A 23,321-nucleotide genomic window follows, 5' to 3' on the forward strand; every position below is an offset into this window, starting at 1 on the left:
TCGCATATCCGATATAGAATCGCCATTCAGAGTGAAACAAGAGAGAACGTCCCATTTGTGGGCGGAATGGTGGGAGAGAACAGAAAGTTTATCGGAAAGTTTACTAATCACCAACAAAAGAAAATGTAGGGGAATAAGCTTAAAACTCTCCCCAGCTGGGAACTTTTACGGTTTCGCCATTCTGTGCCATGAAAAGGGAGACTTTTCCAGGAGAGAGCGAGAAGAGATACACAAAGAACTGGGCAAGATGTGAAAGGACATGGAAGGAAAATGATCCTGAAAGGTCATGTGTATTTTAACGATACTTTGTTGTCGTGTTTACGTCTCTAAATTTTGCTATGTTTAGACACACCCTCCAAATCATGAAACATCCCTCATTCCACCCCCCCGCAATTTAGACGATAGCTAGACACTCCCAAGGCACTGAATTCTTTCCGAGAAGCAACCAGCGAGGAAATTTAATTGAACACTCTTCGCCAAGGAGTAAATCAAGTCAAAGACATCCATAAAAGGCGACCTTCTGCCCTTCATTTCCCTCCTTGACTGGCGCGGTGAAAGTGTACGGTGAAAAACGCAAGAGCAATATGAAATCGAGTTGTGGGTAATTTGTCGTAAGAACTCTGCTCATTCTGTCTCCTGTCACATGGATTTCGCCCTTTTTTTCCACCCCCTTGCGCTCACACCATCGCCTCAGCATGTAATCTTTCCCACTACTCGAGAGCTTCGGTCGCATTTGCCATTGCCTTATGTATTTGCTGCACGCCGAGGAGACACAGACACCGGGGTTCATTCAACGGAGTGGTCACACACAGAATTTTAATGCGTCCTGCCGACGTCGACGGCGGACGACGGACAGAGTTGATCGGTTTGTAGAACTTTCATCCCTCTTGTTGACATTTCTATGCCGCGTTACGAATATGTGTAGAGCCTCTAAGAGCGATTACAGACTTGCGGTTTACCCTCGAATCGGCTCAAACTGGGATTAAACCCTCCGTGGATGAGCTTGGAGTGTGTAAAGATCAGATCAGCGATAATTCGTGATTGATCTGGCGCTGTACACACTTAGAAGTTATTCTTCTTTGTCGACACTAGCGACAATTTTGCTTCCTGTTTCGCTCTCTACTGTCAATTGATTTGTTTATTTTATCCATCAAAAAGCGTGAAATTTTACGATAAAATTGCAAAAATGGAAGATTTGCAGAGGAATTTAATTATTTCGAGAGCCAAGGATATTTTGAGTGCGCTTCTGTCAGGAACCCCAAAAATATCAGTTGAACTTTCGATAGATCAAGAGATCAGTCATGTTTTATGGCTCAACCAGCTGTCCATGTCCATCACTTTCCACAAGAATTTTCTCAGTCACAAATTGATATTCAATAAGTAAAATCAATCCAAAGACTTAGGAAAATCATACAAATGAGGACAATAGAGGAAAATGTCAGAAAACATCAACATATGTACAAACAATGTCAAGAAATCAATTTCACTCTATAAAGCAGTCAACTCTAGCATAGAAACAAACAGTAAAATCGGTCGGCGAAAGGACGTCGGGCGAGAACAATGGGATGTTAGAAAAATGATGGTGGTAACCCCTCTGGCTTTACCCTTTTTCCGGGGGTTGGTCGAGTTTTGCATAATGTACAAACAATTTATAGGTTAAGGGAAAAACACTTTTCCCATCGGAGAGAAATGACTTGGGTTGTCAATTGTCGTGAATCGAGGAGGGGCGAAACCAATTCACTTCCTCATCCTTGAGGAAACATCCTGCCCCCTGGGGGTGAGTGCAGGAGAAGTCATCGGTCACACAGTGCGCCGCATAATTCCTCCCCAAAGGAGACACATCCTCGCGAACAAAGGTCCACTCCACAGTGCTGTGATTAAAAAGTACACCAACAGCAGCAGCACTCTTGAGAGCCCAGTGAAGACTGACCAACTGTTTTCCTGTCGGCTTTTGTCTCATGACGACATAATTAAAATTTAATGGAATTTTTTCAACTCTCCTTTCTCCCCGTGTGGCATTTGGAGTGTAGGCGGAACAAAAGAAGGTACATTCTCTATATTTTCCGCCATGGGACGTCCAGCAATACGTACATTTCAGTGGAAGAATGAGTGATTAACATTAGCATAGACGTAGAAAAAGTCTCCCATTGTCCGCATTTTCGAAGGGAGGAAAATGTGTGTCTCCCTGAGCAATCAATGCTTCTGGCTCTGTTTCAATAAATCAACCCAAATGCCGTTGAAACGAAGTCTCCATAAGCCACACGGAGATTACTAATGAACCCCTAATCAATGGAATATGACACGAGATATTCATTGGGATATATTTCCGTATATGTGGAGCACATCCGGAGGTATTATGGATTCTGAGGAAGTATCCTTTTGAGACCCAATTTAATTATTTAATAGTCTTCCGGACAATCATGACAGCCTCCTTCATGACAATGTCTCATAAGGTACACAATCGATTTCGGGGGAATCACACACCAAGTCTCAATTAGACATCTCATTGTTACTTCTCTGGGTGTCATTGTCATAATTATCGATCGTCACACACTTTCTCCTTTGCTGTCACTTCGTGCCATATTCCTTGGGCATCTACATAAGTAAATAAGCTTCTACATGGAAGCTGCCAAGACGGAGAATGTCGGTGACAAATGGAATTAGGCGGGAAAATTCTTTTGACACATTTGATTGGCGACTTTCTTCACAGCGGAGAATTTTTTAGCACCTGTCTCTCCTCGAGGGTGGTGGCTGAGGGATATAAATGAAAGGCATCTCTCGCCTCCATCTCTTAGTTTTCCCGTGGAAAATTGCACCAAAATCCACACACACACAGCCACAAGGTGAGATATGTTTCTGCGATATGAGATATATAGCGGAATAAATATTCCTCTTCGACGCTGGATCACACGAGCCCCGTGTGCCGGGGAACGTCAGGAGGGTGAATCTTGATAAATTCCCCGGAACTGGATCTTGTGCGCCCCAATGTATGGATGAATAGCACGTGTGCAGCATATAAGAGATAATATACCAGAAGTAGAGAATAAAATAATACAAGTCATAGGGGAAAACACCATGCGCGGGGGGTGAAAGGACAGAAATAATATTTTGAATACATTTTGGGGGTTGAGAGGAGCACAATTTTTTTTCCAGCAAACTCCCCAGCCATGGGTGAATTTAATGTTTGAATCTGGGTGGAAATTGTAAACAATATCCAACAAAAGGTGTTTGTCTTGAACACCTGCTATTCCCCGATAAAATATTGAATTCAATTCAATGTAATCGAAATCGTAAAATTTCACTGCATTTAATCCACCCACCATGGAAAATGGGGAGGCCAGATAAGAAGGAATCGCCCATAAAAGGCATAAAATAAGTAGCGGAGACTCTTTCACACCAAATCGCGTCTTATCACATCATCTTTAATTCGACATTTACATATTTATTTTTAAAGAAATGTATATAGGTAAATCGTATTATTGTATAATCGAAAACTATGGAAAGTTAATTTTTCATAATTTACGTCTTGTGAATTTTCAGAAAGCTCTTTATCTGTTTTGACTGTAAAAAAAATTGGATAAACATTTTAATTCCAGATTATCCCAGAATGTTCGTAAAATATTCTCAGAGTTTGAATTAATAGATTATTTGTCATATTTTTAAATTTTGCAATCAAAAACTTTATAAAAAAAATTCATGTAAAATCTGAAAATTTGGTTTTTTAGAACATATTTAAATAAAATGTATACTCAAAGAATGTTAAAAATCAATTTTGAAAAATATTTTAATAAGAATTTGAAACAAATACTAATGAAATCAATTGAAATATTCACAAAATAATTATTACAGAGCAATATTAACACTTCAACAAACGATTAAAAGGTTTTTAAAGGTAAATTAGGCAAATTTCTCAGCAATAATAAAGCGAAATTTTCAATTTTCTCTCCTGATAACGGTCGATTTTGACTTTTCACAGTTTTCGAATCACTCATCGAAATAAAAACACTGCGAAAATGCATTTCCCTTTCGAAAAAATGTGCTGAAAGAGAGATTCTCTTGGTGTCAGAAGTGGGATCTTCAGTTGTAATTTTTGTTTGTTCATTTTACAAGAATTCCTCAACAAATCGTGAGTACTTTCTTCACATGTTAAGCAAACTACATCGCAGAGCTTTGCATATCCGGAGGCTAAAAGGGCTTCGCCGAAGATACATTTGATTTTCTAATAATCTTCCAAACCCACACACGCTCTATCTCTGGCGATTCTCGAGATTCTCCGCAGAGATTAATATTTCTATATATCCTCAATATAAATTTTTTGTTGGCTTTTATTGTCCAAGGTGGTGTGGTATGTTTGGGGATGCGATAAAAAAGTGCCCAGAGTGAGAGAAATATGTCTATGTACTAACCTTTTAAACTCTGCGGCTCGTCCTTTTTCCGGTTCCTTTCCCCTCCTTTGTATTTATCAAAATGCTGTAAGTCGGAGGGTGTGAGAGGGCGATGGTATATAATCCACCACGACAAATGCACTACTACCCTATATATTTACTGTATCAAAATACACGAGGGGTTTTGGGAGCACTGCGAGAGGCTGCGAATCTGGACGCGTGAGATTCAGAGTCTCTGCGGACACTTTCTGAAGGTCTTCACGCACGCCGCGGTGCGTCGTATTCACGGGTGCGCGTGAGCAGTTTGCGTGTGATTAGCAGCGACACTTTTCCACACTTCACGCACACACACAGACACTCACATTCACGCTGGCGAGAGGGATTCGGAATTGGTGTATTTAAATGCAGTATGAGAGTGACGTGCTGAGAATGCTGAGTGTCTCACGAGAGATGGATAGACACACGAGTTGGAAGGGTTGGAGAGCTGAATTTTTCACACGCGGAAGCACTCTTTCACTCCTTTTTCCATATTCACACCCACTTTGCCAGGCAGGATGCTCACCCAGTCGCTTTCAGCAATAACCACAGTCGCCAAATTGCCACTTTGCCACGGCAATTCGTGATTATTTCCTCAGGAGTGATAAAATTCCAGCAAATTCTCCCGCACACACTCTATTCCTGTTAAATATTTATCAGTGAAATATTAACACGATTCTCACACGAACGTAAATTGCACCTCCTGTGACACGGTCAACATACGAATCGAGACTGAACGCACGATGCTAATTCGACCACTGTGAAAAGTGCGAGGCCTGGAAAACCAGGGGCGGAGATGTCAATGTGGCAGATTCCGGAGAAAATCACACTTTTCCCACGCGTGACTCTGCAAGATGCTTGCACTGCCCAAAACCACCCTTAGAAGAGTAACACTTACTCATGTCCTTCCTAGCGAATTATCCTACTTTTGATCCTTTTCAAGAGAAAACTACACCACTGTGTCGTCACAGGAAAGCAGCCAGTGCGCAGGTTCTTACAAGCACAGCATTGTGTGCATGAAGTCTATGTAACCACGACAGAGGCAAGTCGTAAGGGGGTGAAAGTCATACGGGATATTCGCCTGGAAGTGCTCTGAGGGGAAGTCCGGTAACCATGGATGGTCCGGGTTGAGAATTTCCACGACAACGTCGCAGATGAGCAATTGCGATGGAATACATTTGAATCTAATTAATGGCAGCCAATTTTTTTTCTGCGGCAACAATCACACCCGCAAAATAGGAATGCAAATAAACTCTGGGCGCGCAACAATCATTTCTGTTGGTTTCACTAATTAGACTCTGGAGTGAAATTGAAAAATTCTAATCCTCTCATTCTGCATAACTTCCTTTCAGCATTTTCCGAGAGATAAGCACACTTTCAAAAGCCATTTATTCGCATTTCCCGATCTCAATAGGTGGTAATTAACCACGTGAAGGGACATTAAAATGCAATTTTCTGTTATCTCTGATGTATTTATCAAGGTGTATTTGCAATGCTTCACATCGCCAAGAGATGAAAAAACATTCAATGGTACGGCCAAGGGGGATATAATACGGCTAAACTGTGTACACAATTTCTTGTAACATCATTGAACTTATTTGAACTTTTTAGTTTTCTTCCCAACCACTTTAAGTATCATAATCTCAAATTTAGACGTCTTTTTTCTACTAAAAAGACGCAATTTTTACTTTTATGAGCCCAAAAACTTAAAGAAAAACACGATATTTTAGAAATACTTTAAGTTTACAGTGAATATTTTGATATAATTCAATTTTCAATCCCTCTTTTGGATGCACTATAAAACATAACCTAAAAATTACGTTGAGATGTCTGAAAGAATCATTAAAAGAATACTTTTCAGAATCTTTTAATGTAGAAATTTGCTATTTCAAAGTAGAAAATCAGTTAAACAACTCTTGCAATGGACAATATGATCAATCTAATCACAATTAACATGAGTTTAACACTGAAATCTTGTGATCTATCATCCGTTTTCATTATTATTGTGTCAGTTAATGCAAATTATACCAGTTTAGGCGAAAGAATGAATAATTTTTGAGGTTCTTTAGTGGAAAAGTGTGTCTTAAATTAATCACATAACCTAGAAAAATGTAAAGAACAATTCTTTGTGTCCAAATATTGTATAAATTTCTGTTCAAAGTGACTTTTGGGCGCACAAATACTTCTATTGACCTGTACACCATTTATCACCATAATATTCCCCCCTTTGGTGGGGTTGTAATTTGAATACGATCCCAATTGCCAGGAGCTGTTGTATTTGACCCACAGAAAAAGAGAGAGAGAGAGTGAAATTGTGGGAGAATATGCATTAGAATAGAGAGTGTTTCAAAGGACATGGGAATCCTCTAACCTCTGGGCATAAGTATTTTCCAGCTGAGGAAAAAGTGAACGGGCAAATGGGTTGATTTAAAATCCTTTTGATGATGTCTCTCTCAGCGTTTCTTTGAGTAAATGAAGCGACCATTCACTAAATCGTTTTAAATTTATCCCTCTGAAAGATGCTTTCGAATGCACTTGACACATTTATTTGTTATTCCATTTACCGTGTCTGAATTGATGGTATCTCTAAGGGAAGTCCATCACATTGAGACTCCATCACTTGGGTTTACTTTTTTTCTCCTCCGCCATCGTTGGTGGAGTGCTTTTGCCGAGAGAGTATATCGCAAAACTCAATGGTGTGTGCACATTAGAAGAGACGGCAATTTCTCCTCCTTGGCGGAAGAGGCTCATAACAGCGTCATCAGGATCTCATCAGTTGTAATATCCGCTTTATGATGTCCTAAACAAATAGGACAAACCACAGCCAGGGACACTTTTAACTCACTCGGGGGCCGGCTATTGATTCACTCTCGGCTAAGCCATTCCATCAATAAATCTCTAATGAGAGATAATTTGTTACACACCGAGATTTCTATCAAAATACACACAAACACACACACTTTGTGAACTCTGCCTCCAAATTGAGCACGAAATTGTACGATGAGAGATCAATATATAATGCTGTATTATACAGGCAATATTTTGATACCTAGAGAGATATGTATCCTTTTGATGGAAACCTCAATTGCCTGCATAGAAGCAGCGCACTGTGTTTGTCTTTTGACACGTAGCAGAACTTTGAGCTTCACGAGTTTTCATTTTGCTTATTTTTCCAACCAAACTCGGTGTGTTTTTGCTGAAAAAAAAAACACACCAGCAAAATGCGGGAAATAGATATGCTCACAAGCTTATTTGTCATTTGCAGAAAAGTTGTTCAGACTTTCATCGTGACTGTGCGTGTTGAAAAATACCAGCATGTGAGCACACCAAAAGGGGGTGCTCAGCCAGCGAACCTGTGTTGGAGTAATTGACTGACAAAATCGCCAGACCATGTGTAAATTCATGTGTAAATTTCGCATTGATCGCACGAGACGAAGCGATTTTTCTCCCGCCTCGAGCCTATTACTTCCCCAGCCACGCACTTAATCGCGAACTGCATTTTCTCTCCTGTGTTCAGCAGAAAAAAAGCCCTCTTCGCCATCCATTCGTGCTGGTGGATTAATTCAGCCGCGAGTTCCACATTCGCTGCGAGCGCGCCTAATTCACACTCGTCGACGACACCCCTGAAGGACTCGTCTCTGGGATGTTGATTGACAAGAATGTGTAAACTGAGAACCCGCCGCCCAACCCTTTGCGCGCCACTCCAGCGGCAAACACACCCTCTCGACTGAGTGTATCTGGTGTCGCTCGGGACACAAACACTCTCTGGGTGTGAAATGAATTTCTAAAGCTGCTTTCGCCATGATTTCTCGCACCCCGACGACCATGTGTGAACAATACGGCATCATTTGATTCATGGACTTGAGAATTTCACACAAGTGCATCGCATGACCTCATGAGAGAATGCGAATGTCCGTGCAACTCTATTCTGTGTCACGATAGCTGACATTGTAGTGGATCCTTTTGCAAGATCCAAGGGGGAGATAGTAACGCTCCTTATCTCTACATCACTTCCTAAACACTTCCGGCACTTCAAACTTTTAGACTGTTTCACAAATCACTTTAGTTTTCATGCAATATTTCTGTAAAAATCCACTTAAAACAGCTTTTTTCAACGTCTTTTCCGCCCATAAACTCAAAAATATCACTGAAAAATCTTAAAAGACCTCAATTGGAAGCTTTCTAATCTTTTATGATTTGCCAATGAACTCAAAATTGCTGATTCAGAGTTAAAATCACACAGAAAGTATTTTAAAGAAACGTTTTTCGAGTTCAAATGACTATTTTTGAGGTTATGTTCGATTTTAGTTCAATTTTCACTGTGTTTTGGAATCACAGTTTCAGAATAGCAATTTTTATCACATGAAAATGAATAATCCTGTCAATTACTAGCAATCTTGGCGACTTTAGCATAAGAATTGATGTGCTAGAATGCGAAATATTCACATAATCTGTCTCAGATTCGTTACATAACCTAGAAAAAGATGGTTTCTTCTTGCAATTCAAGACAAATCCTAAGAATCAGGATGATTAGTCAATCATTCAACACTTCTTAAGTACTTCTGCTGCACTGTACACCACTTCTAACTGAATTATCTACCCCTTGGCAAGATCTTTCACAGCTCCAGAGACTTTCCGAATTAAGAGAAATCGCTCAAAATCATTCAAAAGGTCAAAAATATGTTACAACATCGAATACAATACATTCTTATCTGCAAAAATGAACACTCGAGCTTCTGGCAAGATTACGATATCATCGCACAGAGCAATAACCTCCGGAGATTAGATTGTTTTCAATTTTTTTTACATTATCAGAAATACAATTTGAGGCCAAGTTTATTATGACATAATTTCTAATCTTGTCTATAATACACTTTATTGTATGACATTTTAACACCAAGAATTTGCTACTTCGGCCACCTTCTGACGCGAGAATGTAATTATCATAATTTCCTCCTCAACACCATGATTAGTAGACGATGGTGTGCATAAATTGCATAATTCCGTGGACATGAGCACATAATTGACATTCTGTGTTCGTCTAGGTGCAAAATTTCTCTTCCAACATCTCGTCGTCCTGGAGGATTTTCCTCACCCAAGAGTCAATTGTGAGCTGCAACGAAGGCGTCAAGAGACATTTTTCATTACGACTTCCCGGGGAAAATGACGGAGAGACACTCCGCATTGGGGGGGTTGTTTGAGGGTTTTTAGGGTGGTGTGAAATTCACCTTTTCGTGAATATATACGCGAATGAATATTGACTCTTTTCCAGCACTCACACTGTCAGCTTTTTCGTAATAATCACTTAGATTAATTGAAACGGAATTAGTCTGAAATAGGCAGAAAGGGGAGAGCCTGATAAATGAAGGTGTGCTGTTGGGGAGCACATGTTAAGAGTGTTCCTGATGGGGAGTATAAAAGAATGCAAAATCTACCTTTCAAGTAGCCACAATTTGCGTGCAAGGGTGCTGAAAACACTCCCAATTCAAGCCTTACAACCATTTTCTCTCCCTCTCACTCTCCCTCTCCCTTGGAGCATTTTGCATTCTCATCCACACCCCCAGGAGAACTGACGGGGGGTGAGTGTGAATAAAGAGCAAATATCACACCATGGCACAAAAGAAAATGCGTATGAAAGAGTCTCTGAACACTCATAATGCCTTTTCCATTGCAATGAACTGCATTTCACGATGGAGAAGCGAATGAAAAGTGTCTGGGAAATTAATCAAAATCCATGTGACAAATTGTAAATTCACTGATTTTGCTCAGAGATCAAGTCAAAGAGTTTTGAAAAGATAAATAACCATTTATTGCCAACGCGAAAGCCTTTTTCTTTCTTCACACCTTTCAAAAACTCCCTTTCAAGAACCATTTCGACCCCTAAATGAGTTATGAAATAATTTCGCCAATTACCGGCAATAAAATGAAATCCTACGGCAAAAAGGGGGAGCAAAGATGCTAGTTAAATAAATTTGCAATTTGCTCCCGAGGTATTAACACATTTTGTGCATGTGTGTGTGTGTGTGTGAAAATGGAGTGCAAAAGAATTTTCTCACATTCTGCAATAAATTTCCATTAGTTTAACACTATTTTCGCACTGTTCGCACACACACGAACCACTTCACAATTCATCTGAGGATCCGCAGCGCAGGGAGAGAAAGCTCTGCGGCGTCGAGGACTATTAGAGAAGGGAATTGTATAGCGAGAATGTTGGGGAGAAAAAGCCAGAGAGTAATTAGATAGTTTTCCAGCGCTGGGTGGCTTTTTTGCCCAGAAACACATGTGGTGCCGAGGCCACGTTTGGGGTGCGACCGAGGGATGCTGCACTCCGTTGAAGGACTTAACCAAAGTGTCGAAGGAATTGAGTGGGAAAGAGAAAAGGTACAACACGAACACAGGCTTCAGTGTTTCGGGGGAAATTTACCATGAATTTTGCCATTTTTACCAAAAGATTTAGACGTGAAAATAGCTATCTCACCAAGGTGCAGATAATATGATCAAAAGTGGTGTACAGCTCAATGGAAGTTATTAGGAAGTGTTCAAAAAATTACAATATTCCCTCCCTGAGTGTTTCTTTTACTGCCAAATTAGCCCAATTTCGTTGATTTCTATTAATATTTTACGTAGAAACAATCATAAAAATTATTTTATAGGTTATGTAACAAATCTATGCCGCATTTAGTGAATAATTCGCATTATACGAAATCAATCGACAGTTATTGGCATAATTAAGCATTTTCAAGCAATAAACATTGTTATTCTGATCCTTGGTAGTCAAGAAGCCCTACAAATTGTGTTAAGGTTGAACATAACCTCAAAAATAATCATTTAGACCTGTAAAATGAGTACTTAGAAGTCTTCCTGGACAATTTTGACTTTGAATTAGTAATTTTAACTTCATTGGTATGATTTTGTGATCTGGAATGCTTCTAAACAAAGTCCTGAAACATCTTTTGGTAATATTTAAGGGTTATTTTTAGGTTATGGTCGGAAAGATACTTAAAAAGAGCGCTTTCAAATGGATTCTTAGGTAAATATTGTTTAGAAACTCAAGAGATTTTGTATATTATACAGATTTAAGGCATATTTTCTTCCCTTTGTAATTTGATGTCCATTCTTCGGCTGCATAGAAACTTTCCCTCGAAACATTGACACCTAATCTTGCCTGTTTCGCTGGTGAGTTCTGCAGCTCTCCGCATATGTGCGAACTTGTGTACATGAGAAGAGAGTTTATTGAACTTCCCTCCGTGCCATTGTTACATGCCAGAATGTATGCAGGGGATATTCTGCGTGCAAAGCAGCGCTTTTCAACACCTTTTTCCCCATTTCTTTCTATCCTTATAGTTTTTAGAACTTTATTTCTCACATACACACGGTGTAATATTTCAGGCATTCGGTTTCTTCTTCTCCTGCTCGGTGTCTTTGATTTCATCCTTCTCGTCGAACACCACGAGATCCTTCACGAGATACCAGACAATCAGGTCGAAGATGACAGCGATTGCGATGCTGAGACTGGTGACGGTGTTCAAGAAATACCTGCAAAATGGGGAAGGGAGTGTTTATTGGGGTGTTTTTCGCTGCTTAATTGCGCGCATACCTGAGGGATGGTCCGTCGTAGCGCCAGCAATTGCCTGTGCCGGAGCACGTTTTTCCCCAGAGAATGCAAGTGCTGTCCATAATCGCCCCGAACACGATGGGACTGGGAATGAAGGCGAAGAGACTGGTGATGGTGAAGGAGATGCCCAGAGAGATGGTCTTGTCCTTCTCGGCGATGCATCTGATGGTGATGAGGAAGTTTGTGGCCATGCCCGTGGAGCCGAGCAATTTCAGGATGCACATAACGATGAGGAACATGTGAAACTCCCTCTTGCAGTCCACCGGACACGCTCCGGGCGTTGCGGTGCCCCCAAAGCCGCCCTCCAGCGTCCCATTCGCGAGGCTGGCGATGCAGCTGCAGTTGGTGAAGAGCTTGCCAGTGGCATTGGTGCCGATGTCAATTTGGCCCGCACAGCCGGCGTGACAGGCGGAAATGTACGTATGCTTGTCCTCCCCGCAGACCGGAGCATATTTCACATAGTCGCAGTGGCAGTCGGAGTTGCAGGACGTGAGGGTGCCATCGAGGGGGTTCTCATTCATCACCACGGCATTGTCATTTGCCGCACAGCCAATTTGGGTGTAGCTCAAGTAGCCGAGGGTGGTGATGGCGCCCACAATGCAATTCCACGCTGCCATCTTCCTGGCACTTGGCTTGTACCGTGACACCACGAAGCCCGACGTCAGGATCCCAATGGCGGTGAAGGCGAACGCCACGCTTCCCGTGTACAGACTTCATGGTCAAATTGGGAGAAGAGAGAGAGAGAGATATCGTGTCAATTAAGGCAAAATTTCCACCCGCAATGTCAATCTCAGCGGAACAACGCAATCATTCAATTCAATCCGCCTCGCCGCTATAGCCAAGCTGATGAACTAACTCACAAGATCAGGGGATTCTCAGAGACTTACTTCGAATCCGAAGCCGTCTGTTGGTACTGCGATTCCATGTACTTCGGCGTGAAGATCCAATATGGAGTGAAGCCGAAGAAGTAAAAGATGCTGGCGTAGTTGTTCATCATGAAGATCTTATTGCTGAATAGGCGTTTGAGCGTTATCTTCATGTCCTCAAAACTCGCCGGTCGATTGTCCTCTGTCAGATCGTCAGGTGATTTCTCCTCCTTCCTCTTCAGCGCCGCCAATCTTCGTCTCTCAGCAGCGCGAGGCAGTTGTCGTGGAAAGAGAGAAATCAGAGAAGCGAAGAAGAAGAGCACAATGCCAAGGAAGAACCAGCCAAACCACCAGGCGCCAATCCAGCGAGGATCGGCCTTTGTAATCGTCGAGGTCAGTGTCGGAGAGACGAACATGTTGACAGAGAAGGAGGCCAAGGCGTAACCGAAAGCCGGACCCAGCATGCGAATGAAAAAAGACAGACCTGAAAGGAAGACAGTTAGGAAAGGAAGATCTAATTGTCTAGAGACGCACTCATCAGAGCGGGAGTTTTGGACTTCTTCACGTTGTCGTCCATGTAAGCAGTTCCAAGGGAAGAATACAACGCCGCTCCGACTCCAGCTATCAATTGAGCGCAGAAGAAGATGATCTGAGGACCCCAATTGCCCTCGTCCACCTCGCACTTGACTGCATCGCGGAGATTAGCGTTGCACAGGGTTTTCCTCTTCTCCAGCTCCAGCATGATCTGCAGTTCCTCGGGATTTGGATTGAAACCGTGCTCAACGGAGAAGGATTCAACACTTCCGCCGCCGTAGATAAAGTGTGGCAGAGCAGTGAGAAGACAGAAGGCCGACAGCATGAACAAACCCGCCGCCATCCAGCGTGGCTTGTGACCCTTCCCGGCATAGTAGGTGATCCAGATGGAGACCAGCATGAGACTGATGTCATTGCCAACGGAAATGAATCCGGAATTGCGACTGGGGATTTTGAAGCGCTTCTCAATCGTCGAAATCGTGCCGTTGAAGTACGCGAAACTGCTGTTGAAGAAAGCTCCTGACACGCCAAATAGCAGAACATAAATCTTCTTATTTGCGAACCTGTTGGAGAGACGCGGGTTGTATGTCATCAGTAACCTTGCGACTGTTGGTCTCTTGTTTATTTTTCCGTCTAGAAACAAGTCTAGAGGAATGACTTGCTAATCTCAGGATTTTCTCCATCCAAAAACGAGGCATTTTCACTCACTTCTGAAGAATCGATCCTGAGCAGAAGCCATAACCGCATCTCGTTTCGTCCGTCACAGGGATCTCATGATCACCGATCTCCAGTTCCATCTGTTCGATCTTCGGCTTCTCCTCCGCCATCGGCAGCATCTGCTGCTCCTCATCCGGCACGGCTTCCGGCGCACGCGGCGCGCCGCCATCTGCCACTGAATCCTCGAGAATTTCCTGGACCATTTCACCCGCACTTCTCGCCACTGGCACAGACTCCACAAGACTAAGACTTTTCGGATCGCACATTTGTACTGGCCGCCTTTCGCACTCATTGTCTTGTCACAATTAAGTCCCTCTCTTGTTGATAGTGGGTATTTGCCCTGCGATAATGCTTCTTAATTCAATATTTAACATCTTGGACTTCTGTCAGCGCCACCTCGGAAAATCTCCCGCGCGCGAGAGAGAAATGCCACTCGACGATTTTCTATGTCAGAAAATCAGCAGTGATAACAACCCCTTCAATGTCAACATCGATTGTCTCGCGCGATACTCTTTATTCGATTTACTAATACTTATTGCCAAGCTTATTGCTCTCTTGGGAAGAAATTATACAAAAGACTGGAAGCGAAGACGAGAAGATAATGACCTATCGCAATATTCTCTCTTTCTTTCGTGATTCAAAGGTTTATTATCAGTGCGATTTCTTGCGTTTACCTATCAATCAATTCCCTTAAGAATTATCATCAAATTTCATGAAGAACTTCAATCTAAGAGCGATTCAATCTTTCCGATGGTTGTGCGAGAATTTGAATACCCAAGATATTGAGCAATATTGAAAGTGTTGAAGAGAAATTCCATTAATCCTTTGAATTTTTCCATTAATTTATGGGATGATAACGACAAATGCAACCTTGGTCAAGTCAATTATAGACAGCAAGGGGAAAATCACTCGTGAATTCAAAGCATTAACTTTGTGATTATTCAATCATTTATGATTTTTATTTAAATATTGATTATTTTCTCCACAAATTGCTACAAATTTTGGGCTAATTTGGGGAGTTTAAAACGCGTCTGATTAATCTGAAATACAATCGAAACTTCTACATGTATTTCAAACTTGATCAACTGATTATGAAACCAATCTTTTTCCTTTCTCCTGTCCAGGATCACGTCAGGAAGTCATAAAGTGTGAGAATGCATAAGAACAGAGAGAAAACTATGCAAAAATGAGATATTTTTAGCGTCCCCCACGCCAACTTTGCTGCCCTCTGGTGGCGATATGTTGAGAAAATCATCAATAACTTAAATACATTTCAATTTTTATTACATTTAAGAAAAACTGTAAATATAATCTGATTTATTTAAATATTTTGCCGAAAATATTCAATTTTAGAATTTTTTGCAATTTTACAAGGATAATAATCATTTATTATTTTTTTTTTTTCTCAAATTTTGATTATTTTATTGAGGCCTTTAGGATCTCTTAAAGTTTCACTTGACAAATACTTTCAACACTGTTTATTCGACATATTTTACATACTTTCCAGCGCAATAATTTGCTCCTTCGGCTTATTATCTGCATGTGCAGACCTTGCGAGAGTCACAATATCCGCCAGAGTGTCCTTTTGCGATACAGTGAGCAGCACAGAGCGCATCTCCCCATCCAGTTGGGCCCAGAAGATCACAAGTGACCCTCGGTTGAACGGCAACTGGTTCAGGAATGTCCTCAACTCCAGATCCTGAAAAGAAGCTCCTCACAAATCAGTCTTCTTCCTTGGTTATGAAGGCAAAGAAGAAGTCTCTTAATTACCTGAGAAATCTGCCTGTTTCCTCACAGGATCAGCAACAGCCAGAGCGGCGAACAGGACAAGAGCGATGCAGACTTTGAAGGAATTCATCTTGGACGGTTTGCTAACTTTGTTCACTGTTTGGAACTGTTTGTTGATCCACCTCGACTTTCCCGATCTTTTATACTCCATCGAGGGCAATTAGCGGCTTAGAAAATTGCTCACCACACTTCGAGAGCTGATAAGTAAAAATCACCGCTCTCGATGGGGTAAAACTCTCTCAATAGGCGCGCAAACAATTGGGCAAACGTCCTCCAAAGACACTTATTGTTCTCGGAAAGAAAAAAAAAACACGCGGTGATTTACAATTATTTTGCAAGTTTCCAGGAATTCTGTCCCAGAGAAAGAGAGAATCTTATCAAACTGGTCAAGTGCTTATCTGTATTTCCACTGATCATTCATTGGATATCAATTAGATTTGCCATCAGATGTAAAACCTTGGCATAGAAATTTTGCGAATATCCTTCACCTCTTTAGCAATCAATTTCTAATCTTGCGCCCAACTGAATGGAAGGAATCAAATATCATATGTCATATTATCAACTTACCTTCCGATATTTATGAAAAAGTTCTTATCGGATTCGCCAAAAGTAGCAGTGAAGGTGAGATGGAGAAAAGTAATGCCAATAATGGGATTATAATTCAGTCAATTCAGTGTAATGACTATCCTAATTGGCGTATTTACGCTGAGTAATCCCGATAATCCAGTAAAAATGTTCCCCAAGAGTATTTAAGGATAATAAAGAAACTTCCCGGGAAATTAATATTCTACTTGTGTCCTGGTTTTGTGGATTTTTCATGAAATATTCAATTTTACAGAAGCTTTTAGCTGGAATTTTCATATTTCTAATCATTCTTCTGGACAATAAAGCGTATTCATTGCATTTTTCCAAGGGGGAGACAATATGGCTAAAATCTGTACACTATTTCCTGACACTTCCAACACTTCTTAAACTTTAGTCAAGACTTTAGTAAATGAGCAACTTTGAATAAGATAAGAAGTTCTCAATTGATATTTTTCCAAAAAACCCCCTTAATCGCTTTTTAGGAAGTTTCTTCCGATCATAACCTAAAAAAACAACATTGAGGGACCTTAAACAGTTGCTGCTTAAACTCAAAATCTGATGAAAAAGCTCTAAAATCAACATTATTCAAATCTGAACCACATTTTCTGCAATTTCAACCATGTTTTTACCAACCAAAAACTAAAATCGCCATCTTTGTTGTATGAAAATGCTTAAATCTACGAATAAATAAGGATTTTTCCACTTTAGGTGTGTAAATTGATGTTTTTGGAGGTTATTTTCTTACAAAATCTTGCTTTCATTAGTCACATAACTTAGAAAATCACCGTGATGACTTTTTTGAGGACGAATTAAGATAAATTCAAGTTCTTAACCAAAAAATATATCAAAAACATTGCAAATTTGAAACATTTTCACTTTTTAAGCACTTCTGTTAAGTTGTACACCACTTCTGATCATAATATCACCCCCTTGCATTTTACTTCGTCGCATTGTTAGAGAAATTCCATTAAACTTACGACAATCACGTGCGCTTCAAAGGTATTTGAAAGGAATTAATTGTTTGTGAGCTGAATTTGCATATAAAGCAGAGTCAATTTTCCGTGAAATTCAGTTAAAAGTGATCATTTAGCAATGAATTTCTTCAAGATCCTCACTCTGGCTATCTTCCTAATCGCCATGGCAGGCGTTGGAGGTAAGATTGTTGTTTCTTATGTGTTTCTTAAGTGACTGAGAGTGAATTTTTTCAGTTCAAGGCTGTGGATCAAATGATCCGGGCTACAAACCGAGATTCAATCACGGATTGTCAGATTATCCAAATCTGTTATCATCTCTCTTCAACATATTCCAAGGACAACCTAATAAAACGGAAGAAAAAATGGGATAAAATGAATGCATTTCACGCCTTTCAGTCTTGAATGAACACTTAACCGAGAAGTTATATAGAAAAATCCGTCTTTTATTCGACAAATAATTGGCACAAAAGGTTTTTTAGTTCCTTCTCTTCCTCTTCTTCGTATCCTTGGCATCCTTGGCTTCATCCTGCGGTGATGGCTTTCCATAGCGCTCAACAAACTCCTTCACATTGAACTTCTTCTTGCATCCACTCATGGCCATGTAGCGAATCTTCCCGTACACCGGACGCTCCATCCACGGCCCATCGTGAAGTCCGCCGACTGACCACTGGATTATGGGAGGAAGAAAAGAAGCGAAATCTCGAATTTCTTTGCCAGCCACGCTTGAAACTCACCAGAATTCCCACAATGCCATTCGCATCCCTTCCGTCCAGACTGTAGCGATCATTGAGGTAGATGGCAATGGCAATGGCGTCCTCGGGACTCTGGCTCCACTCCAGGATCTTCTTGGCCCAGTACATCCGGAGGAAGCCGTGCATCTTGCCCTCGTTCCTCATCTGCAGCTGAGCTGCATTCCACAAGTCGTCGTGCGTCTTCGCCTCGTCGAATTGCTTCCGCGTGTAGACAAACTCGCGCTTGTCCTTCCGATGGGCGTCCAGAGTTGTCCTGGCCCAGTTGTGCAATCCCTCGAAGGTGCTCTGATGTTCGCTGAAGAAGCAAAAGTTATCCGACAACTCGCGCCGCACGATTGCCTCCTCGCAGAAGGCTTCGACACTGTCTTTGTGGAGATCCTTGAAGAGATTCACATGGAGAACACATCGCTGGGCGGAAATTTGACCAAAATGCAGCCAAGGAGAGAGATTCGACTGAGCATCGGCCAGCGGATCGTTCCTCTTCTCGGCATAGCGCTCAAGGCGGTGATCTGTGAAGTCCTGCAACACTGCCAGAGCGCTCTTGTAGCCTGGCGTGGCCCAATCCACGTCGCCAACCTTCTTGTCCACCTTCAAGTACTTCAGAAGATCACTCCAGACGGTCTCCTCAGCTTGGAAGCTCGCCTTGAAGGGATGAACAATCACAGGCGGAAAGGGTGTGAGGAATTCCTCCAAATTACTGGTGATCTTCTTGCGGATTGTTCTGGCTGAGTACTCGACTTTGTCTGAAGCCACCCAAACCGGGATAATGTTGTGCGCATCGACTTGACACAGAGGAACGTCTTCCGGAAGGTCATTTCTCACTTTCTCCACCCAATCCTTGGAGAAATCCAGCGGACTGAAGTCACAGACAACGCCTCCGATGTTGTGCTCCACCACAAAGTCCACCAGCGCCTCCTGACCGCCCTTCAGGACGTGGAACTGGATGTCGAGCTCTGTGCACTCCGCGGAAACCTCCTTCAGGCCTTCCAGGAGGAACTTGAAGTGCCGAAGAGTGGCGTCGAGGAACTTCGGCAGCAGACAGAAGACAACGTGAAGAGGCGCTTGATTCTTGATGGCCAACTTCTGGGCAAAGAGCATCGCCCAGTTGTCCTGAACTCTCCCATCGCGACTCATCCAGTAGACAATGCCAGAACTGTCTTCCCTCGTGAGCTGCGCCTCACTGAGAATCCTCACTCTGCGCTTGATAAACCTGAATTCCATCACAGACTTGGCTGTCTTCTCGCGATTCTCCTGGAATTCCCTCGCCAAATCCCGCCGCGGAGACGCTTTTCTTCTCCTGCTCGCACTTCTCTTCCTAGCCGGTGACATCTGAAGCAAACAGGAAGGATTATCACCTCTGGAGATCTCTCTCAACAGCCGCCACTCACCTTATCAGCTGGATTCTCACACAGCGAGATCACAGAGGATTTCCAACAACATTTCCTGGAGCCGCAACGCGATTATGAAGCATTGCGCAATTCAAACAAAACGCGGAGATGCGAGTCGCTGACAAGGTCGCTGCGACTCTTCAATGCGATGTGAAAAATCAAGGAAAATCGGGAAAATCTCATGAATTCGTCACATTCTTTCCACTTCAATCAGAATTCATGGGTTTTTGCGTGAACTTTGTATTCTATTAGTGACTTTTCCTGGGTGTTCTTGGCTGGCATTTGGCCTCTTCGGCTCGCATCTCCGAAGCAAAAACACAAAATTGACAGTGCGGATTTTGGTTATGCCGCGTTTTTTCCCTCCCGGCTTCACAACAAAAGGCTTTTCTCAGTGAATTTCCCGTGGAAATGGTGGACAAGATAGAGGATCTCAGCCTGCCGGGCGCCATAGTGCAGAGGATAGTGAAGGACGCGCTGCCGGATGGCGTGAATGTGGGCAAAGAGGCGCGCAATGTTCTGGGCAGAGCAGCTTCTGTCTTTGTCATCTATCTCACCGCTTCCGCCACAAACACCGCCAGATCGCACAGTCGGAAGGCCATCACGGGCCAGGACATCCTGGACGCCCTGGAGGAGATGGAGTTCGAGGACTTCCTGGAGCCGCTGAAGGAATTCCAAGAAGGTGAGAAGAGACTGAAGCGCGCGCGTGTTTTCAATCCGTCTGACGTCCAATATTTCCTCGCAGCCTTCCGGAAGAGCGAACAGGAGAAGAAGAACAGGAAGAAGGAGTCCAAGGCGACAGCTCAGAATGAAGAGGAGGAGATTGTTGGTGAATAAATGTTTATTTGGGCAAAAGATAGACTCCAGACGCGAAGATTAGCTGATGTTCCCGGACTTTGGTCTGCAGGAAGCGCTTCAGCTCCTCCAGGGAGAATTCCACACCCTTCTCATTCGACGCGAACATCTTCAGCATCTGGTGGATCCTCTCGATCGGCAGGGAGTCCAGATTTGTCAGCATGCCGACAATGTATGACCAGAAGACCTGAAGTTCCTCCTCGCGCTGATCACTGGCCGAAGCCACGACATTTTCCGCCTCCTCGTCCTCATCACAGATGTCCTGTGGCTCCGTTTGCATCTCCTCCAGGTCCGAATCTGTCGTCTCCTCCACCAGGACGAAAGATCCACTCCTTGTCTCCTTGATCAGCCCGTGCGATTGCCAATAAGTGATCTTCCGACGCAACACAGACGGCGGAATCTTCATCACATTGCCCAGATCCGTGAGATTCCACTCTGTCTTCTCTTGGAAATGCCAGATAATGGTCGCTTGCGTTGGCGTGACGGTGAATTCTGTCACCTTCCCCATGATTTCCACATCCATCGTCACTTTCCCACTCACCGGACGCCACACGAGCGTCCTGTTGCCCTTGAACGTCTCGTAGCTCTTCCTGTAGCTCTCGAACTGCCCCTGAATGGCCTCGGGCAGCTCCAGATCCTCCTTCTTGAACACCGGCCAGAACTGCGCCGACAGAATCAGGCTGGAGAACTCGAACATCTTCGCGTCGGAGTAGTTTGTGTCGCCCTGGATGCGCGCATTGATCCTCTTGGAGTCGCTGATGTCCTTCAGCATCACTTCGCAGCTGTGCAGAACACTCTCGCCGAAGCGGAGCTTCAGCAGCTCCAGATTCCTGATCTCCTTGTCGGAGTTCAGATCCAGCTGCAGCAGGAGTCTCTCGGCCAGGAGGTTCTTGTACTCATTCACGAACACTTCCTTGCTCCCGTAAATGTCCACGACCATGGAGATGATGTCAGCGGAGCGATTGGGCTTCAGCTTGGCGGGATTCGCGTCCACCGGATCCGGCATCCACGCCTCCCAGTTCGCCAGATCGTCCACCACGGCGACGCCCTCCTCCTTCAGCGCCTCACTCTTGGCCAGCTCCTCGGCCAGATCCGTGGGCCCGTCCTCAATCAGTCCCGTGACCACGCAGCGCACCGTGTCGCAGCGGCTGCGCAGGTACTCGCGCACGGGCTCCGTCATGGTCTCCAGGAGGACGCCGCTGCTGTCCAGATGACGGATCGCCTTGATCGCGGACACGTAGCCGGTGAGAATGTCCGCCGTGTCCACGCCGGGATGCAGAAGGCGCGTCTCCAGCGCCACTTTCAGCGTCTGCACGAGGTGCGGCCGCAGATCCACCTTCTCGAAGCACACCTTCAGATCATCAATGGCCGGCTGCGACTCCGGGAAGTCGATGATGATGTCGAAGAACTGCTCAATGATCACATTGGCGTACGTTTCGTACATGAAGAAGTTCAGCTTCATGTGGAATTCAGCAATTGTGGCCTTCATCTTCGCATTCTCCTCGTCGATCTTCAAGCACCCGAGATTGTAGATCCTGATCAGCCAGTTGATCACGATGGCGCTGAGCCACTTCTCCAGCGTGTCGATGTTCGAGGCGAACACGCCTTTGCACATCTCCCGGACGGACGTCTCGATGCGCTCCTCAATGAGATTCGTGAGCGTGAAGCCCGCCAGGCGATCCAGCAAGCCCATCTCGATGAGATGTCTGTTGGTGCTGTTGAAGGCGTTGATCAGCTCCTGGCATCGGCAGCTGTCCGCCTCGTACTGACAACCGCTGCACTTCATCTCGTCCATCTCCGGCAAGTCGTCCGGATCCGACACCTCGTGCATGTGACTGTTGGCGAACACCCTGAACGACAGCTTGTAGAAAGCCACGACGATGTCGTTGAAGTTCACCGGCAATTGCGACAAGAGCGTCGTCCGGAAGATTTCGCTGAATCGCTCAGCTTCATCGGCGCGATTCTCGATCTTCCGAAAGTCACACCAACTGCGCATCACCTTGAGGCGATCGACGATGCTGGAGAAGAGCCTGAAGTCCTCCCGGAGATCCGACACGGCCTTCTGGAAGCGACAAAAGCCGTCATCCTGATCGCTGTGCTGGCGAAAGTTCAGCCAGAACTTCGGCGCCACTTTCTGTCTCAACTCCGTCGCAATCTCAATAAACACCGTCTCGTACACATTCTCAGCAATATCCATGCGAATCAGCTCATCAACAACAGTCTTGAGATCATCTTCAGAGGATTCCGCGATCATCAACTGAAATTACACAATAATAGAAGTTTTTCACCGGAATTCTCTCAGTTTATCCTCAGATTCTACCTTCCTGTCCAAGATAGGGAAGTTTTCCACCGTTTTCTCCCACAATTTATCCATTTTCACTGGGAAAACATGATAAACAAGCACTGGAATGCGCAGCCGGCCAAAGTATAACCACACTTTTTCTGTTGCTGTGTTTGTCCCAAATCAGCTGATAAATTTGTCCCACGAGCAAAAGCGCGCGGTTGTTTGAATTTTCCACCCCTTTGTCAAGGGCGTATGAATTTAAGGGGTTGAGGGAGCACTTGTCCCCTTATGAAGCATTTTCTGCTCACTCATGCCTGATAAGAGTGATTTTTAAGGCATGATTAAGTGTAATTTCACTGATGAACGGAAAAGCATTCTTAATTTGTGTGCAGAGAATAAATAATTCGAACTAAATACGACATTGTTTTTTCTTGCTAAATTAAATTACACTAAACCCACAATGCGCTTTCCCTTTCAGTTCCCTTACAATAAACTGTTTCCATTCCATTGATAAATGAATTGTGTGGGCAAAAAGCGTCTCTGCG

At 43.5% G+C, this 23,321-nt stretch overlaps 6 protein-coding genes and 1 long non-coding RNA gene across 7 annotated transcripts; 2 read left to right on the plus strand and 5 right to left on the minus strand.

Moving 5' to 3' along the window:
• Positions 1 to 11,535: 11,535 nt before the first annotated feature.
• On the minus strand, positions 11,536 to 13,380 carry LOC132259867 (solute carrier organic anion transporter family member 3A1-like). Its single transcript, XM_059757667.1, has 3 exons — positions 12,924 to 13,380; positions 12,019 to 12,747; positions 11,536 to 11,957 (listed from the first exon to the last, which is right to left on the minus strand). The coding sequence occupies exons 1-3, from the start codon at positions 13,364 to 13,366 to the stop codon at positions 11,807 to 11,809; spliced, it is 1,323 nt and encodes a 440-aa protein (XP_059613650.1). The 5' UTR covers positions 13,367 to 13,380; the 3' UTR covers positions 11,536 to 11,806.
• A 36-nt stretch (positions 13,381 to 13,416) lies between these two features.
• On the minus strand, positions 13,417 to 14,470 carry LOC132260988 (solute carrier organic anion transporter family member 74D-like). Its single transcript, XM_059759444.1, has 2 exons — positions 14,145 to 14,470; positions 13,417 to 13,999 (listed from the first exon to the last, which is right to left on the minus strand). Exons 1-2 carry the CDS (start codon positions 14,417 to 14,419, stop codon positions 13,417 to 13,419), a joined length of 858 nt encoding a protein of 285 aa, XP_059615427.1. The 5' UTR covers positions 14,420 to 14,470.
• Positions 14,471 to 15,616: 1,146 nt separating this feature from the next.
• LOC132259389 (U-Asilidin(12)-Dg3b-like) lies at positions 15,617 to 16,050 on the minus strand. The gene is made up of 2 exons (XM_059757009.1): positions 15,924 to 16,050; positions 15,617 to 15,852 (listed from the first exon to the last, which is right to left on the minus strand). The coding sequence occupies exons 1-2, from the start codon at positions 16,009 to 16,011 to the stop codon at positions 15,686 to 15,688; spliced, it is 255 nt and encodes an 84-aa protein (XP_059612992.1). The 5' UTR covers positions 16,012 to 16,050; the 3' UTR covers positions 15,617 to 15,685.
• Positions 16,051 to 17,592: 1,542 nt separating this feature from the next.
• On the plus strand, positions 17,593 to 17,935 carry LOC132260034 (uncharacterized). The gene is made up of 2 exons (XR_009468334.1): positions 17,593 to 17,679; positions 17,735 to 17,935. It is a non-coding gene; the product is annotated as an uncharacterized LOC132260034 (long non-coding RNA).
• LOC132260032 (deoxyribodipyrimidine photo-lyase) lies at positions 17,925 to 19,846 on the minus strand. Its single transcript, XM_059757934.1, has 3 exons — positions 19,641 to 19,846; positions 18,235 to 19,581; positions 17,925 to 18,167 (listed from the first exon to the last, which is right to left on the minus strand). The coding sequence occupies exons 2-3, from the start codon at positions 19,579 to 19,581 to the stop codon at positions 17,976 to 17,978; spliced, it is 1,539 nt and encodes a 512-aa protein (XP_059613917.1). The 5' UTR covers positions 19,641 to 19,846; the 3' UTR covers positions 17,925 to 17,975.
• Positions 19,847 to 19,919: 73 nt separating this feature from the next.
• LOC132260033 (DNA polymerase epsilon subunit 3) lies at positions 19,920 to 20,567 on the plus strand. Its single transcript, XM_059757935.1, has 2 exons — positions 19,920 to 20,319; positions 20,383 to 20,567. The coding sequence occupies exons 1-2, from the start codon at positions 20,049 to 20,051 to the stop codon at positions 20,472 to 20,474; spliced, it is 363 nt and encodes a 120-aa protein (XP_059613918.1). The 5' UTR covers positions 19,920 to 20,048; the 3' UTR covers positions 20,475 to 20,567.
• Positions 20,461 to 22,921, minus strand: LOC132260030 (anaphase-promoting complex subunit 2). Its single transcript, XM_059757933.1, has 2 exons — positions 22,813 to 22,921; positions 20,461 to 22,749 (listed from the first exon to the last, which is right to left on the minus strand). The coding sequence occupies exons 1-2, from the start codon at positions 22,864 to 22,866 to the stop codon at positions 20,479 to 20,481; spliced, it is 2,325 nt and encodes a 774-aa protein (XP_059613916.1). The 5' UTR covers positions 22,867 to 22,921; the 3' UTR covers positions 20,461 to 20,478.
• Positions 22,922 to 23,321: the final 400 nt, after the last annotated feature.

Source organism: Phlebotomus argentipes, unplaced genomic scaffold (assembly GCF_947086385.1).
Source record: "Phlebotomus argentipes unplaced genomic scaffold, Phlebotomus argentipes genome assembly scaffold_18, whole genome shotgun sequence".
NCBI lineage: Eukaryota > Metazoa > Arthropoda > Insecta > Diptera > Psychodidae > Phlebotomus > Phlebotomus argentipes.

Excerpts from the sequence above, each read along its gene's own strand:
- LOC132260988 (XM_059759444.1), bottom strand. The coding sequence starts at position 14,419 with ATGTGCGATCCGAAAAGTCTTAGTCTTGTGGAGTCTGTGCCAGTGGCG. Across the intron at positions 14,000-14,144 it reads TCAGGATCGATTCTTCAGAA|GTTCGCAAATAAGAAGATTT; the intron begins GTGAGTGAAAAT and ends TCTCTCCAACAG.
- LOC132260033 (XM_059757935.1), top strand. The coding sequence starts at position 20,049 with ATGGTGGACAAGATAGAGGATCTCAGCCTGCCGGGCGCCATAGTGCAG. Across the intron at positions 20,320-20,382 it reads GCTGAAGGAATTCCAAGAAG|CCTTCCGGAAGAGCGAACAG; the intron begins GTGAGAAGAGAC and ends ATTTCCTCGCAG.
- LOC132260030 (XM_059757933.1), bottom strand. The coding sequence starts at position 22,866 with ATGGATAAATTGTGGGAGAAAACGGTGGAAAACTTCCCTATCTTGGAC. Across the intron at positions 22,750-22,812 it reads TCCCTATCTTGGACAGGAAG|TTGATGATCGCGGAATCCTC; the intron begins GTAGAATCTGAG and ends GTGTAATTTCAG.
- LOC132259389 (XM_059757009.1), bottom strand. The coding sequence starts at position 16,011 with ATGAATTCCTTCAAAGTCTGCATCGCTCTTGTCCTGTTCGCCGCTCTG. Across the intron at positions 15,853-15,923 it reads GAAACAGGCAGATTTCTCAG|GATCTGGAGTTGAGGACATT; the intron begins GTAATTAAGAGA and ends GCTTCTTTTCAG.
- LOC132259867 (XM_059757667.1), bottom strand. The coding sequence starts at position 13,366 with ATGCTGGGTCCGGCTTTCGGTTACGCCTTGGCCTCCTTCTCTGTCAAC. Across the intron at positions 12,748-12,923 it reads CAGACGGCTTCGGATTCGAA|TCTGTACACGGGAAGCGTGG; the intron begins GTAAGTCTCTGA and ends TTGACCATGAAG. Across the intron at positions 11,958-12,018 it reads TACGACGGACCATCCCTCAG|GTATTTCTTGAACACCGTCA; the intron begins GTATGCGCGCAA and ends CCCATTTTGCAG.
- LOC132260032 (XM_059757934.1), bottom strand. The coding sequence starts at position 19,581 with ATGTCACCGGCTAGGAAGAGAAGTGCGAGCAGGAGAAGAAAAGCGTCT. Across the intron at positions 18,168-18,234 it reads ATGGCATTGTGGGAATTCTG|TGGTCAGTCGGCGGACTTCA; the intron begins GTGAGTTTCAAG and ends CCCATAATCCAG.